The 14,293-nt window shown below is 40.7% G+C and overlaps 1 protein-coding gene across 1 annotated transcript in view; it reads left to right on the top strand.

Annotated features, from left to right (window-relative positions):
• The window catches only part of TRPC5 (transient receptor potential cation channel subfamily C member 5), a 311,378-nt gene that overhangs the window by 186,215 nt on the left and 110,870 nt on the right, over positions 1 to 14,293 (top strand). The window contains exon 3 of the mRNA XM_075835838.1: positions 11,622 to 12,143. Coding sequence (XP_075691953.1) covers positions 11,622 to 12,143 — 522 coding nt within the window. The remainder of the gene's footprint in view (positions 1 to 11,621; positions 12,144 to 14,293) is intronic.

Raw genomic sequence — 14,293 nt, 5'->3', positions numbered from 1 at the left:
TTGTACAGTTTTTTAATACATATAAAAAATATTGAAAGTTCCAAAAAAGACCTTTACGCATTTTCTTACAAAAGCAATGTAAAAAAAATTAACAGAACTGGTATTACTGCATCCGTAAAAGTCTGAACTATTATTATATAACATTATTAAACCTAATGGTGTATGCTGTAAAAAAATAAAAATAAATTCTACCACAAAAAAAGGAATAAAAAGTGATCAAAAAATCTCCTGTATCCCAAAATGGTAATAATAGGAACTACAGTTCGCCCCACAAATAAACAAACCCTCACACCACTCAATTGTCAGAGAAATAAAAAAGTTATGGCTCTCAGAATATGGAGACACAAAACAAAATTTATTTTTAACAACTCGTTTTTTTCTTGTAAAAGTAGTTAAACATTAAAAAAACTTGGTAATGCCGTAATCATATTGACGATGGTAGTGAGACACAGCCCCCCTCCCAGGTAGTGCCACAACAGCCCCCCTCCCAGGTAGGGCCACACTGCCCCCACCTCCCAGGTAGAGCCACCGAGCCCCCACCTCCCAGGTAGCGCCACACCGCACCACCTCCCAGGTAGTGCCACACATCCCCCCTCCCAGGCAGTGCCACAAAGCGCCCTCCTCCCAGGTAGTGCCACACAGCCCCCTCCTCCCAGGTAGTGCCACACAGCCCCCCACCCTGGTAGTGCCACACAGCTCCCCTCCCTGGAAGTGCCACACAGCCACCCTCCCTGGTAGTACCACACAGCCTCCCTCCGTGTAGGTAGCGCCTTTGGGGTTCCCTCTAGGAGTGGAATCCCCAGTCAGAGTATTGCCGATGCTCTGGCTGGGGATTCCTCTTCATGAGAAACCCCTGACGTCACTGTCCATATGTGGACAGTGTTGTCAGGGGCAAACCCAGAGCCATAGTCACGGGCAGAGCACTACTAGCATTCTGCCTGGGACTCCTGCTCTGCTCCTGACATCACTGTCCATATATGGATAGTGATGTCCGTAGCAGAGCTGAAGTCCCTGGTAGAGCGCTAGTAAATGCTCTGCTCCGGTACTCCAGCTCTGGGGAAGCCCTTGACATCACTGTCCATATACGGCTAGTGAAGTCAGGGGCAATCCCAGAACCAATGTCCCGGGCAGAGTACTACTAGCACTCTGCCTGGGACACTGCTCTGCTCCTGACAACACTGTCCATATATGGACAGTGAAATCAGGGGCTTCCCCAGAGATGGAGTCCCAGAGTAGAGCCGCTTCTAGCGCTCTGCCTGGGACTCCTTCTCTCCTCTTGACATCACTGTCCATATATGGACCATGATGTCTGGGGCTTCCCCAGAGATGGAGTCCCGGAGCAGAGCCGCTTGTAGCGCTCTGCCTGGGACTCCTTCTCTCCCTCTGACATCACTGTCCATATATGGACATTGATGTCAGGGGCTTCCCCGGAGACGGAGTCCCGGTGCAGAGCCGCTTCTAGTGCTCTGCCTGGGACTCCTTCTCTCCCTCTGACATCACTGTCCATAATGCCCCCTGTAGATAGCGCCAGTCACAATGCCCCCTGTAGATAGTGCCAGTTACAATGCCCTCTGTAGATAATGCCCCTTGTAGATGGCGCCAGTCACAATGCCCACTATAGACAGCGCCAGTCACAATGCCCCCTAGAGATAGTGCCAGCTACAATGTCCTCTGTAGATAATGCCCCTTGTAGATGGCGCCAGTCACAATGCCCCCTGTATATAGTGCCAGTTATAATGCCCTCTGTAGATAATGCTCCTTGTAGATGGCACCAGTCACAATGCCGCCTGTAGATAGTGCCAATTACTATGCCCTCTGTAGATAATGCCCCCTGTAGATAGCGCCAGTTACAATGCCCTCTGTAAACAATGCCCCCTGCAGAACGATGCCCAGAAATAAAAACACTCTCACCTGTCCCCGTTCCCACACCGTTCTGCAGGACTGTTCAGGGACCAGACGGGGTCATCCAGCGTAATGGCGCAGTCAGCGTGATGACGTCATCGCACCGACTGTGTCATTAGTAAAGTGCCGAATGGGAGGAAGGGGACAGATAGATCCCTGTCTCGCCAGTGCTAAAGTAAGCAATTGTATCCGCATTCTAAGGACAGGGATACAATTGGGTGAGAGGTGCCGCTTCCCCCCTGCTCCCTGAACTGGCTGTAGTTTTAACAGCCGGTACGTGAGAAGCGGGGCGAACTGGGCCCATTCCAGCCTCAGGCCCCGGGCACTTGCCCAGATTGCCCTCATTATAATCCGCCCCTGGTCAAGTGTATTAGTGGTGTGTGTGTGTGTGTGTGTGTGTGTGTGTGTGTGTGTGTGTGTGTGTATGTGTGTGTGTGGCATGTGTTTAGTGTGTTAGTAGCATGGTGGCATTTGTCCAGTACGTTAGTAGCGTGTGCAGCATGTGTCCAGTGTTTGAGTGGTCTCTGTTTGTGTCAGTTGTCCTGTGTGTGAGTGGTGTTTGCGTAATGTATCATGTATGTGTGTGTGTGCGTGTGCGTGTGTGTGCGTGTGTGTGTGACATGTGTCTATTGCCTATTGTTAGGGCATACTTAAAGATTATGGTGGTTATCCAACTTTAAAAAAATGTTATAAAAAAAAATCCAAACAGCTGCGAAATGTTTTTTAATAAAATAAAATTAAAAGGCTGCACCAATTAGGGTATGTTCACATGCTAAACAAAAAACAGCTGTAAAATACGGAGCTGTTTTCAAGCATCAAGAGTTTTTTTATGCGTTTTTTACGGCCGTTTTTGGAGCTGTTTTTCTATTAAAAATGGCTTTAAAAACAGCTCAAGAAGTGGAATGCATACCTTTTTGCAAGGCTTTTTATACGCACCGTTCTTTCAAACAGCCGCGTAAAAAAACGCCCCATCAGAACGTAATGCTGTTTTTCCAATTAAAATCAATGGCCAGATGTTTGGAGGTGTTCAGCTTCCATATTTTCAGCCATTTTTCGGGATGTTTAGAGGTGTTCAGCTTCCGTATTTTCAGCCATTTTTCGGGGCGTTTACGGCCCGAAAAACTGCTGAAAATAAGTCAAGTGAACATACCCATACACTGATACACATTTTTGTCAAAAAAAATAAATAAAATACTTTTCAAAGGTGTACATAGCCTTTCATTTATACTAAAGCAGTTATCCCATTTCTGAAAAAAAATTAAATCAGTAGCAAGTGTTAAAAAACAAAAAAAAAGTGTTAAAGAGGCTCTGTCACCACATTATAAGTGCCCTATCTCCTACATAAGGAGATCGGCGATATAATGTAGGTGACAGCAGTGCTTTTTATTTACAAAAACTATCTGTTTTCACCACTTTATTAGCGATTTTAGATTTATGCTAATGAGTTGCTTAATGCCCAAGTGGGCGTATTTTTACTTTAGACCAAGTGGGCGTTGGACGGGAGAGTGTATGACTCTGACCACTCAGCGTCATGCACTCCTCTCCATTCATTTAGGCAGCGCATAGGGATCCTGCTACATCCTTATGTGCTGTCTTATACTAACACATTAACCATACTGAAGTGTTTAGACAGTGAATAGACATTCCACAGGATGTCTATTCACAATCATTGCACTTTGTTACTCTGTCTGTGGTAGTTACAGCAGAGGAAGCGTGATCTCGTGAGATCTCGCTGTAAATGACAGGTTACAACGAGATCACGCTTCCTCTGCTGTAACTACCACAGACAGAGTAACGAAGTGCAGAGATTGTGAATAGACATCCCGTGGAATGTCTATTCACTGTCTAAACACTTCAGTATTGTTAATGTGTTAGTATAAGACAGCACATGAGGATCTAGCAGGATCCCTATGCGCTGAGTAAATGAATGGAAAGAAGTGTATGACGCTGACTGGTCACTGATTGGTCAGCAACATACACTCCCCTGTACAACGCCCACCTGGTCTAAAGTAAAAATACGCCCACTTGGGCATTAAGCAATACATTAGCATAAATCTAAAATCGCTAATAAAGTGGTAAAAATAGATCTTTTTTTAAAATAAAAAGCATTACTGTCACCTACATTATAGCGCCGATCTCCTTATACAGGAGATAGGCCACTTATAATGTGGTGACAGAGCCTCTTTAACTGGTTGCCGACACAGTACGAGAATGCTCGTCCTGAGCAGCGAGTACTTCGCACATTAGGACGAGCATTCTCGTCCTGTGTGACAGCCGTCTCTGCGTGCGATCGAGAGTGGGGCTACGGCTGTAATACACAGCCACGACCCCGCTCTGACAGCGGAGAGGAGAGAAACATTTCTCTCCGCCGTTAACCCTTCGAACGACGCGATGAAAGATGATCGCGGTGTTCAAGGAGAGGGGACTGCACATTGATCGCGTCACAGAAGATAACTGTGACGCGATCAAAGCCCACAACTCATATGAAGGTCCATTGAAGGACCCCAGGGCTGTCTAAACATATTTCCTGTTGTTAGGGCATACTGAGGTATGCCCTAACAACTGCCTGTGTACAATCAGTACACAGGCTAATGTACTGGCATATAGATCTATGCCAGTACATTACAGTTACAAAATCAAAATCAAAATGATAAATCCCTTTATGGGATTAAAAAAAAAAGTTAAATGAATGTAAAAAAAAATTAAATTAATTATTATAATAAATAAACATTTTAAAATATAAGTCCCAAAACATGAAATAATAGACATATTTGGTATTGCCACAACCGTAACAACCTGTACAACAAATATATAACATTATTTATGATGATCGGTGTATGGTGTAAAAAAAAATATTAAAACTGCTGCGCAACTGCTTTTTTTCTGCATTTTCGCCAAAATAAATATTTTAGAGAAATTAAACGATAATGTACTTGTACCAACATAAAGTACAACTCGTCCCGCAAAAAACAAAGTCTCCTACAACTACGTCGTACAATAAATAAAAGAGTTATGAGCGTCGGGCTGCAAAGAGGGAAATGTAAAAAAACTGCTCTGTCCTCAAGGCCAAAATTGGCCATGTCCTTAAGGGGTTAAGGTAAGTACTGATTATTCATTCCTTTTTTTTTTTAACACTTGCAACTGATTAATTTTTTTTTTTTAGAAATGGGATAACCCCTTTAGTATAAATGAAAATCCTGACACTTCGCTAACGTTTGTGTGTGATTTACAGCACAGCAAGCGTAATCTCGCAAGATTACACTGTAAATGACAGCCCAGCGTGATCTCAAAGTGCTGTGTGAGTCACACACAAACGTTACCGAGGTGTAAGGATTCTAAATAGACATCACGTCCCGGCTGGTAGTGATGTCTATTAACTCTCAGGACACTTGAGTAACGTTAATGTGTGTGTATGTGTCTGCACATAGTGAACAACGCAGGATCACTATGTGCTGTGTAAATTAATGGAGAGAAGTGTATGACTCTGATTGGTCAGCGTCATACATTTCTCTCCATAACGCCCACTTGGTCAAAAAGTAAAACACGCCCAGTTGGTCATTAAGAAATCCATTAGCATAAAGCTAAAATAGGTTGTAACTCCGTCAAAAATGATCGTTTTTCTAAATAAAAAACACTGCTGTAATCTACATGACATCGCCGATCATGTTATGTAGAAGATAGGGCACTTATAATGTGGTGACAGGGCCTCTTTAATTCCTCCTTTGGTAATTTGTTCAAGTGTAAGGGTATGTTCACACGCTAGCTGTCATTTACGGCTGAAATGACAGCCTGTTTTCAGACGAAAACAGCTGCGTCGTTTCAGCCGTAAATGCTCCTCCTCGTAATATACAAGGTGTCTGTGACACTCGTATATCTTGAGCTGCTCTTCGTTGAGTTCAATGAAGAACGGCTCAAATTACGTGGCAAAGAAGTGTCCTGCACTTCTTTGCCGAGGCAGTCAATTTACGCGTCGTCGTTTGACAGCTGTCAAACGACGACGCGTAAATTACAGGTCGTCTGCACAATACGTCGGCAAACCCATTCAAATGAATGGGCAGATGTTTGCCGACGTATTGTAGCCCTATTTTCAGGCGTAAAATGAGGCATAATACGCCTCGTTTAAGCCGGAAAATAGGTCGTGTGAACCCAGCCTCAAGTGTCCTGACTCTTCTGCTGTAAAGTCGCCCAAACCGCTCCCCTCTGCTGTTGAGTGACGTAACAGGTGCCGGCTCTGCAATGCAGGACGTATTGATGCTGCACACCCCTAGCCACTTCAATCAACGGGACAGGGGAGGGATTTGGGGGAATGACAGCAGAATAGTCAGGGCACTTTAGGTTTTCAGAAACACCCAGTGGACACCTGCCTGCTAATTGTATCAAAACGTTATTGTCTCCTTTTTCATTGCACTATGATCGGCAATATCGATGCATTTAAACTAGACTCCATACCTATATAGCAGTTTGGTGGGCTCAAATCTGGAGACAGATTACCTTTAAGGCTCTCCCTGAACTATTGGTGGTTTATAAAGTTCTCCAGCAAGGATATGACGGTCATTTCTATCAGGACAACCCTATGTTAAAAACATTGTATAAATACATTAAAAAGGAGTTGATCAGTTTTGATAATTCCCTTCAGATTCTAATTTCCCTTGAAACAAGCCTTATGCTGCTACGAGTTTCCTGTAGTAAATTCTTATCAGCCGGGAAAACCACATTATAAGGCTGACTGCACACGTTGCGTATTACGTGCGGATTTGCCACGCGTATTTTCATGCGGCAAATCCGCAGCATAATACAGTACCAGCAAAATAAATTAGATTTCAGGAAACCTCATCAACTTGGTGCAGATTTTTTCTGCACGTAAATTGATGGTGCGTATTTCAAAGTCTGCAGCATGTCAATTTATCCTGCGTTTCCGTTTGCGAATTGTATCTGACTAGTTTTATTGAAAACCGCACCTATTTCCGCATCAAAATGTAAAAAAACCAGACCTAAAAATGCATCAAAAGACGCACCATTAGGGGGGTTTTAGCTGCGGAATTATGTACGCATACCTGCGGTTTTTATACGGATTTTCCGCATCAAATTACGCAACGTGTGCATTTAGCCTAAATGTTTGTTTTACCTCTAGTGGTGCCTATTGTTACCCTTGGTTCCCTAGAGCCAAGAGCCATGCGGCATGAAGTCCTCAGCTTTAGCAGGAGGCACCCTAATATTAGCTCAATGTGGCCTAATAGGAGATATGGGAAGGTAGACCATCCCTTCAATGTTTAGCATATGACACACCATAGGTTTTTTCTTTCTCAGCAGAGAAAAGGGAAGGTGTCCATTGTTTTTAACAAAGCAACATTAAAACTTGGAAGAAGATTCCCGTTTTTAAACAGATTTTCTACTTCAGCGCTGGTTTCACCTTCCCTTTTCTCTGCTGTTTCCCTTGCGTGTGCCGACACGAGGATCCGTGCGCTGATCACCATACCATACCTGTGACAAGGTGAGCTGGAGGATATTCCCCATTTTTTCTGTTTTTTCTTTCTCCTCTGCACTTCATCCTTTCATTCAGAGGAGTAATTCCTGGGCCCCAAAGCAAAAATTTGTACACATGCCACGTATCATTTATTATACTAGTCTGTTATGTGCAGGGGAGCCTTTAGATCCCTATGGCACTAGGGTCTACTATCTCTGCGCCCCCTACAACTGTGCCGCTGTATTCCTTGATTTTAAGAATTCCTGTTTACTTAATATTTTGCCTAAAAACAAAACGTGTTGATTTTAATGGGAAACAAGATTCAAGCATGATGTGCAATGAAGCGTTCCGTTAATCTTAAATCAGTTTCATCAGCAGCCAACATTACTATTAGGCAAGTTTTTAGAAACAATTATCCATAACGTAAAGCAGAGCCAGACAGCGTACGCTTTGATCAACATTTTCTTATGTCTGTTATTTTTTTCCCTCTATTTTCATTTCTCGTTTACTATGATTGTTGGTTGTCATGGCAATCCCAACTTGCCTAATTTCTGTGACTTGGAGAGGTCATTTTAAATTCTACTGACAAAATATTTTTGTGAGGGAATGACAGATTGCTGCCAAAAAATATTGTTGTTGAGTGGAAATTAAATGTTGCCAAAATGGTATGTGTCGGACCCGGCATAGGAATTGCAAACAAATTTGTAAACCGGTATCGAGAGGCATTACAGTGAAGCTTCACCTGGAGCCCACATTAAGAAACATATTAGGAAACTGCAAAAACAGCATTTCTTATATCTTATATCATTTTTTTTGTTGGAATCACTTGCCTTAGTTTTGAGAGCATTTTGATCATATCCTTTAGGGCATTGAGGAATTTAAGTTTCCCACAGGTGTCCTGCAAGTCACTCATCAGATCCTGAAAGTTTTATGACAGCCTGAAGTTTGCACTATATGGACAGGATTTCGGCTGCCATAGAGGAATCCTAGCCAGTCTTTCAGGAGTTTTCTGCTTACACATGCACGGTCACTCCCAACGGAAATGAATGAGCTCATGCATGCCACCATATTACAGATCCGTGTTGTACAATATAGACCCAGAGGAACCCATGAACCAAAACCATACCACCATGTGCTTCTTATTTCACACAGAGGAACCTAGGGCTTTTTTCTCACTGATTCATTTCATGATGTATCATGGAGGTAGAAGCATTGCTTCAAGGGGAAAATACAGTACAGTGCCCATGAGGCATAATATAGCGAGCACGGAGTGCCTGTTTCTCCATAATATAGAAACATATGGATTCCGTGTGCTGCCGCTCCTTACACGCGACTTGAGGCTTTATTTACATGCCATAGAAGTTTATGGGTGTAAAACCCCTTTAATAATTTTTTAGAAGTGGGAAAATAAATTTTTCTTTAAACCTCTTTAATAAAGGGTATATAATTGAAATGAAAATAAAAAGTTATGATTATTAATCCTTTCAGGACTGAGCCATTTATTGCTTATTCATTTTAGTTTTTACTCCCCACCTTCCAAGAGCCGTAACTTTTTTATTTTTCCATCAATGGAGTGGTGTGAGGGCTTATTATTTTGCAGGAGAAGTTGTTGTTTCTATTGGCACCAAAGTATTTTATAATGTACCTGGAAGCTTTAAAAAAAAATTGCGGCCTTAAATTGGAAAAAACTGTGATTCCTCCATTGTTTTTTGGGTTACGTTTTTATGGCTTTCAGAGTGCAGGAGTGAAAGTGACAACTTAAAGTTATTCTGCGGCTCAATACAATTATGGTGATACCAAATTTATAGAGTTGTTTTTTATATTTCACTACTTTTACAAAGAAAAAATTTGTTAAAAAAAGTTTTTGGGGTTTCACCACATTCTGAGAGCCATAACTTTTTTATTTTTTCATCAATTGAGCAGTATAAGGGCTTATTTTTTTGCAGGATGAGCTGTAGTTTTTATTGGTACCATTTTTTTAATACATTCAACTTTTTGACCACTTTTTAATACAATTTTTTAGCGCTAAGGTGACCAAAAAACAGCGATTTGGACGTTTTAAACTTTTTTTTTTGGCGCTCACTGTGCAAGTTAAATTCTGTTATGTTGTACTAGTTCTGACTTTTACGGATGCAGCGATATCAATTTTGTATATTTCTTTCTTATTTTTTACATTACCTTAGAAGAAAAATGAGATAAGGGTTTTTTTTTGAACGTTTAATATGGTTTTTTTTCACTACTAAAATCTTTAGTAAACTTTTTTTTACACATTTTATTAGTCGCCCTAGGGGACTAATAAACTGCAATACTGATGCAATACACGTATTGTATTGTAATCTTTACAGGATTCTGTTAACAGAGGCAAAGTGAAGGCAGACCTGGGAGCCTTCATTAGGCCCCTTGGCTGCTATGACAACCATTGGCACCCCGCAATCGCCTCCCTCTTTTTAACGCCTTAGATGCTGCCAGGAACAGTGAGATCGCTGTTCCTGGCCATTAGTCCCGGGTGTCAGCTGTAATACACAGCTGACATCCACAGCGTATGGAGCGGGCCCAGCTTATGAGCCCGCTCCATACATCACCCCCAGCACCAGAACGTGCTGTTACGTCGTGGTTCGTGAAGGAGTTAAAAGGTAAAGTATATTTCCATCCCATAAATTAGCAGTTGTAAGCTATAATATTTAGACTTGTCCTAACTCTATACTGTCGATATAAGCTCCTTTGCTCAATCTCATTCTGTAATGAGTTTTCTGATATTTTGGTAGTTTTCCAGAGGAAGTCCTGAGCAGGATGTTGATTTGTTTATGCCAGGAGACAAAGTTAATAAAATATAGATAAAGTCTCAGGTCATTACATGCCTGTTAATATATTGCTTACAGATGTCTAACTATGTAATTACATATTTAGCTGTAAACCGAAGAGGTTGTAGATGTCTTGTCAGAGCTTCTTTCTCTCCATGTCAGAAAACACTTATAAATTACACAGAATAGGAAATGGGATCATTGTAATCCATTGCCTTAATAAACTACATGGCCAGTATATTAAATAAGGTATCGTACACAGTCTTCCATTTATTATTATTAAGGTGCAACATTCCTACTGACAAAGGATGACAATTGCCCAAAAATGTAAAAAGTATACGTCTACCACTGTTCTTGCATGTAGCATATCAGAAATTGATATGTTGATGTATACTATGTAGTTCTATAATATACAGGTTATAATGCATAATTATCTTTAAAATTAGTATGATCTGTGTTCTGAAATAGCTTTACATATAGAGTTCATTGAACCTTATGAACAGTTAATTGGCAACATAAAAGTTCTTTCTTACATGATTTACTAAGCATTCTCTCGAAACACCTGTAAGTACATCCACTAGGCTTTCATCGGGCTCAATATAAACCAAATGCTGTAAACTAGCTTAGATGCTTTGGAAACAGTTGTAAACTGGCAGACATCTGCATGCCATCCAATAACCTCTGTTTGCCGATCCGGTGTCCTTCTACTCCCGAAGGAATTATTATAGTTTGGAGGTCAGTATGGAATTGTAATGGTGTAGTTGGATCAAAAAGTCTGATGAACCTGAAATATGTATCAAAGGTCACATTATAAATTATGGCTGATGTTTAGCCCCTCAAGTAGTTCTGTTCTATTATTCTGGGCAACTAAGTGAATTCCAACAGAACATTGTATATCTCATCAGAGGTTCTACAAAATACTGGGCCCAATTCAATTTAGTCCCTCAAGTACCTCTGTTCTATTATTCTGGGCCACTAAGTGAAATCCAACAGAACATTGTATACTGTATCTCATCAGAGGTTCTACAAAATACTGGGCCCAATTCAAAATCTGTAACAGGGCCCCCTAATTATCACACATGATTTATATTATTAGTCTCTTCTTATGAAACAGTGGGACATTGTGGGCCACCTCAGGCTCCGGGGCTTAGGATTGAACATAACCTCTGCACCTCCTTTAGTTATGTCCCTGTATCTCATCATCAAGGAATCCCCCAAACAATTATAGAATATGTATATATTGCAATCTCATTTTGCATCGCTGTACAGAGTACATATTCCAATCGTCATCCTCAGAGGGTCTCACAATCTTATTGTTATCTTCAATTAGTTATCTTTATGTATATGTGAAAGATATAACTGTTTTACCTTATGTACCTTTGCAAAATTACAGAACGTGTTGTGGATTTACAGTTTCACATTGACAGTTATTTATTCTTCATTTCTCTTTTCAGGTACCAACATTAATGATGGACACACAGTTTTCAGAATTCACACCAGACATAACGCCCATTATGTTGGCAGCTCACACTAATAACTATGAAATTATAAAACTTTTAGTCCAAAGAAGGGTGACAATACCTCGCCCACACCAGATTCGTTGCAACTGTGTGGAATGTGTCTCCAGCTCGGAAGTTGACAGCCTCAGACATTCCAGGTCTAGACTAAATATCTACAAAGCTCTGGCAAGCCCATCTTTGATTGCCTTATCCAGCGAGGACCCTATACTGACAGCTTTCCGCCTTGGGTGGGAGCTGAAAGAGCTCAGCAAGGTGGAGAATGAGTTCAAGGCAGAATATGAAGAGCTATCTCAGCAATGTAAGAGGTTTGCCAAGGATCTGCTTGACCAAGCAAGGAGCTCTCGAGAACTGGAAATTATACTTAACCACAGGGATGACCAGAGTGAGGAGCTGGATCCTCAGAAGTGTCATGACCTGGCAAAGCTGAAGGTAGCAATAAAGTATCATCAGAAAGAGGTGAGGTCTTGCATTGTTCGCACAGTTATTTCTTTCTTTTTGAGTACATCAAATGTTAGGAAATAGTCAAATAAGGGTCTAGATATAATTTACACAAAAAGTTTAGGTTGCTTCACAAATACTTTGCTTTGTTTATTTTGTCGTGATCTCAAGTTAAAATTTGCATTATAGCCCAGAGCTGCATTCATAATTCTGCTTATTGTTACTAGAATACACCCTTAACCCTTAGCTCCTGCAATGCAATCTGACTTTTGGGATTATTATGTCGAACTCTGGTCAAGTATCTGATATAAAGACTACATCTCCAAGAATACAATTCAAAAGACCATGCCCTGTACACACATTGAACCAATAGATGATGACAGGATGTTAGTACAGGGTCCTTCAGAACTATGGATGGTAATTGTGTAATATTAACATCAACATCATATGTGGACTATACCTAGAGGTTAACGGTAGGATTGTGTTTAAAGATAAACTTACACACTAAGTGAAGTAAAAATAAGGCTTAAAGAGGCTCTGTTACCAGTTTATAACTTTCCTATCTTCTGCCTAATCTAATAGGTGCTTTGATGTAGATAACTAATTATTTAAAAAAAAAAAAAAAAAACGTTTATTATTGAGCAAGTTCTGAACATTTTCCGATTTATGCAAATTTTTTCTATATGCCCAACTGGGCGAGATCACGCTGTGCTGTGGATCAAGCTGGGCTGGAATGAAGAGAAGTGTATGACGCTGATTGGTCAGCGTCATACACTTTTCTATACAACGCCCACTTGGTTAACAGAAATAAAACGCCCAGTTGGGCATTTAGAAAAAATTTGCATAAATCGAAAAATATTCATAACTCGCTCAATAATAAAAAAAAATTTAAAAAACAAAAACACCCTACATCAAAGCGCCTATTAGATTAGGTAGGAGATAGGGAAGTTATAAACTAGTGACAGAGCCTCTTTAAGTAATATTAAAAAGTTGTACTTTCTTCCAGATTTCCCATGTTATTGCAGGTACCTCACACTGAATGGTTTATTTACAAACTAAATCTGAGTAAGCACAAAACTCGGTAAACCTTATAGTCAATAAACGATTGCACCATCTATAGCAGCAAGAATTACAGCCAAATGTTTCTAGATCTCAATATCCGTTTTGCACATCAACATTGAAGAATTTTAGCCAATGCTTCTTTGCAAAACTGCTTTAATTCACACACATTAGTAGGTTGTTATGAATGAACTGTGCATTTCAGGTCCTGCCTCAATTTTTCTATGGTGAGTTCACACGACCTATTTTCAGACGTAATGGAGGCGTTTTACTCCTCGAATTACGTCTGAAAAAACGGCTCCAATACGTCGGCAAATATCTGCCCATTACTTTAAATGGGCTTTACGATGTACTGTGCCGACGACCTGTCATTTTACGTGTCACTGTCAAAAGACGGAGCGTAAAATTATTTGAGTGATTTTTCACTGTAGTCTACCTTCTCAGGTGCTCCACCATAGCAGGTTATAGTGAGTTCTCACAGATGTACTTCCATCCTTGTTAGATCCCTATGTTTCTTACTAAAAACAGACCCGATTCCTTCCGAGGAAAACAAAGGGGATCCAGTGATGCCAATTGCTTCAGCTTTTGATATAAAATACTGTATATGGAACTAAAAAGGACTTAAAATATGGCAATATGAATGCTTCATTAACAATTGACCAAGTATTAGGACTTAGAGTTGCAATAATACAATAAAATCTGACATATTAGGGGGTCTTAGCATTGGTGGGGATCTTAGTGCTTAAGTTGATCCTGGTGTTTTATTTTTTTAGAAATTGGAACAGTTAGGAACCCTCACAGAATCCCATAACAGTCCACTTCTCTCAATGGAGAGGCTGGAGAGGCTGTAACTCCTAATACAACAAACACTGGGACCCACTCAATCAGAACATGACAGGGCTCCTGGGGCAGATTTCTATGTCATATGAGTCTGTTGTTGACAGAATGATTTAGTACAGAAATTAATGTACAGATTTGTCCACCCTTAACTTTTCTTGAATTGTGTTAAATGATACAATTTATTCATGATATAAATTCAATACAATCCACGCGCCATCCAGTAAAAATCTGTGTATGTTAACAATTACGTTTTTTTCAAAATGGAAGTC

Source organism: Rhinoderma darwinii, chromosome 8, assembly GCF_050947455.1.
Source record: "Rhinoderma darwinii isolate aRhiDar2 chromosome 8, aRhiDar2.hap1, whole genome shotgun sequence".
Taxonomy (NCBI): Eukaryota; Metazoa; Chordata; class Amphibia; order Anura; family Rhinodermatidae; genus Rhinoderma; species Rhinoderma darwinii.
The sequence above is the reverse complement of the archived record's forward strand: the minus strand, read 5'-3'. Positions and strand labels throughout refer to the sequence as shown.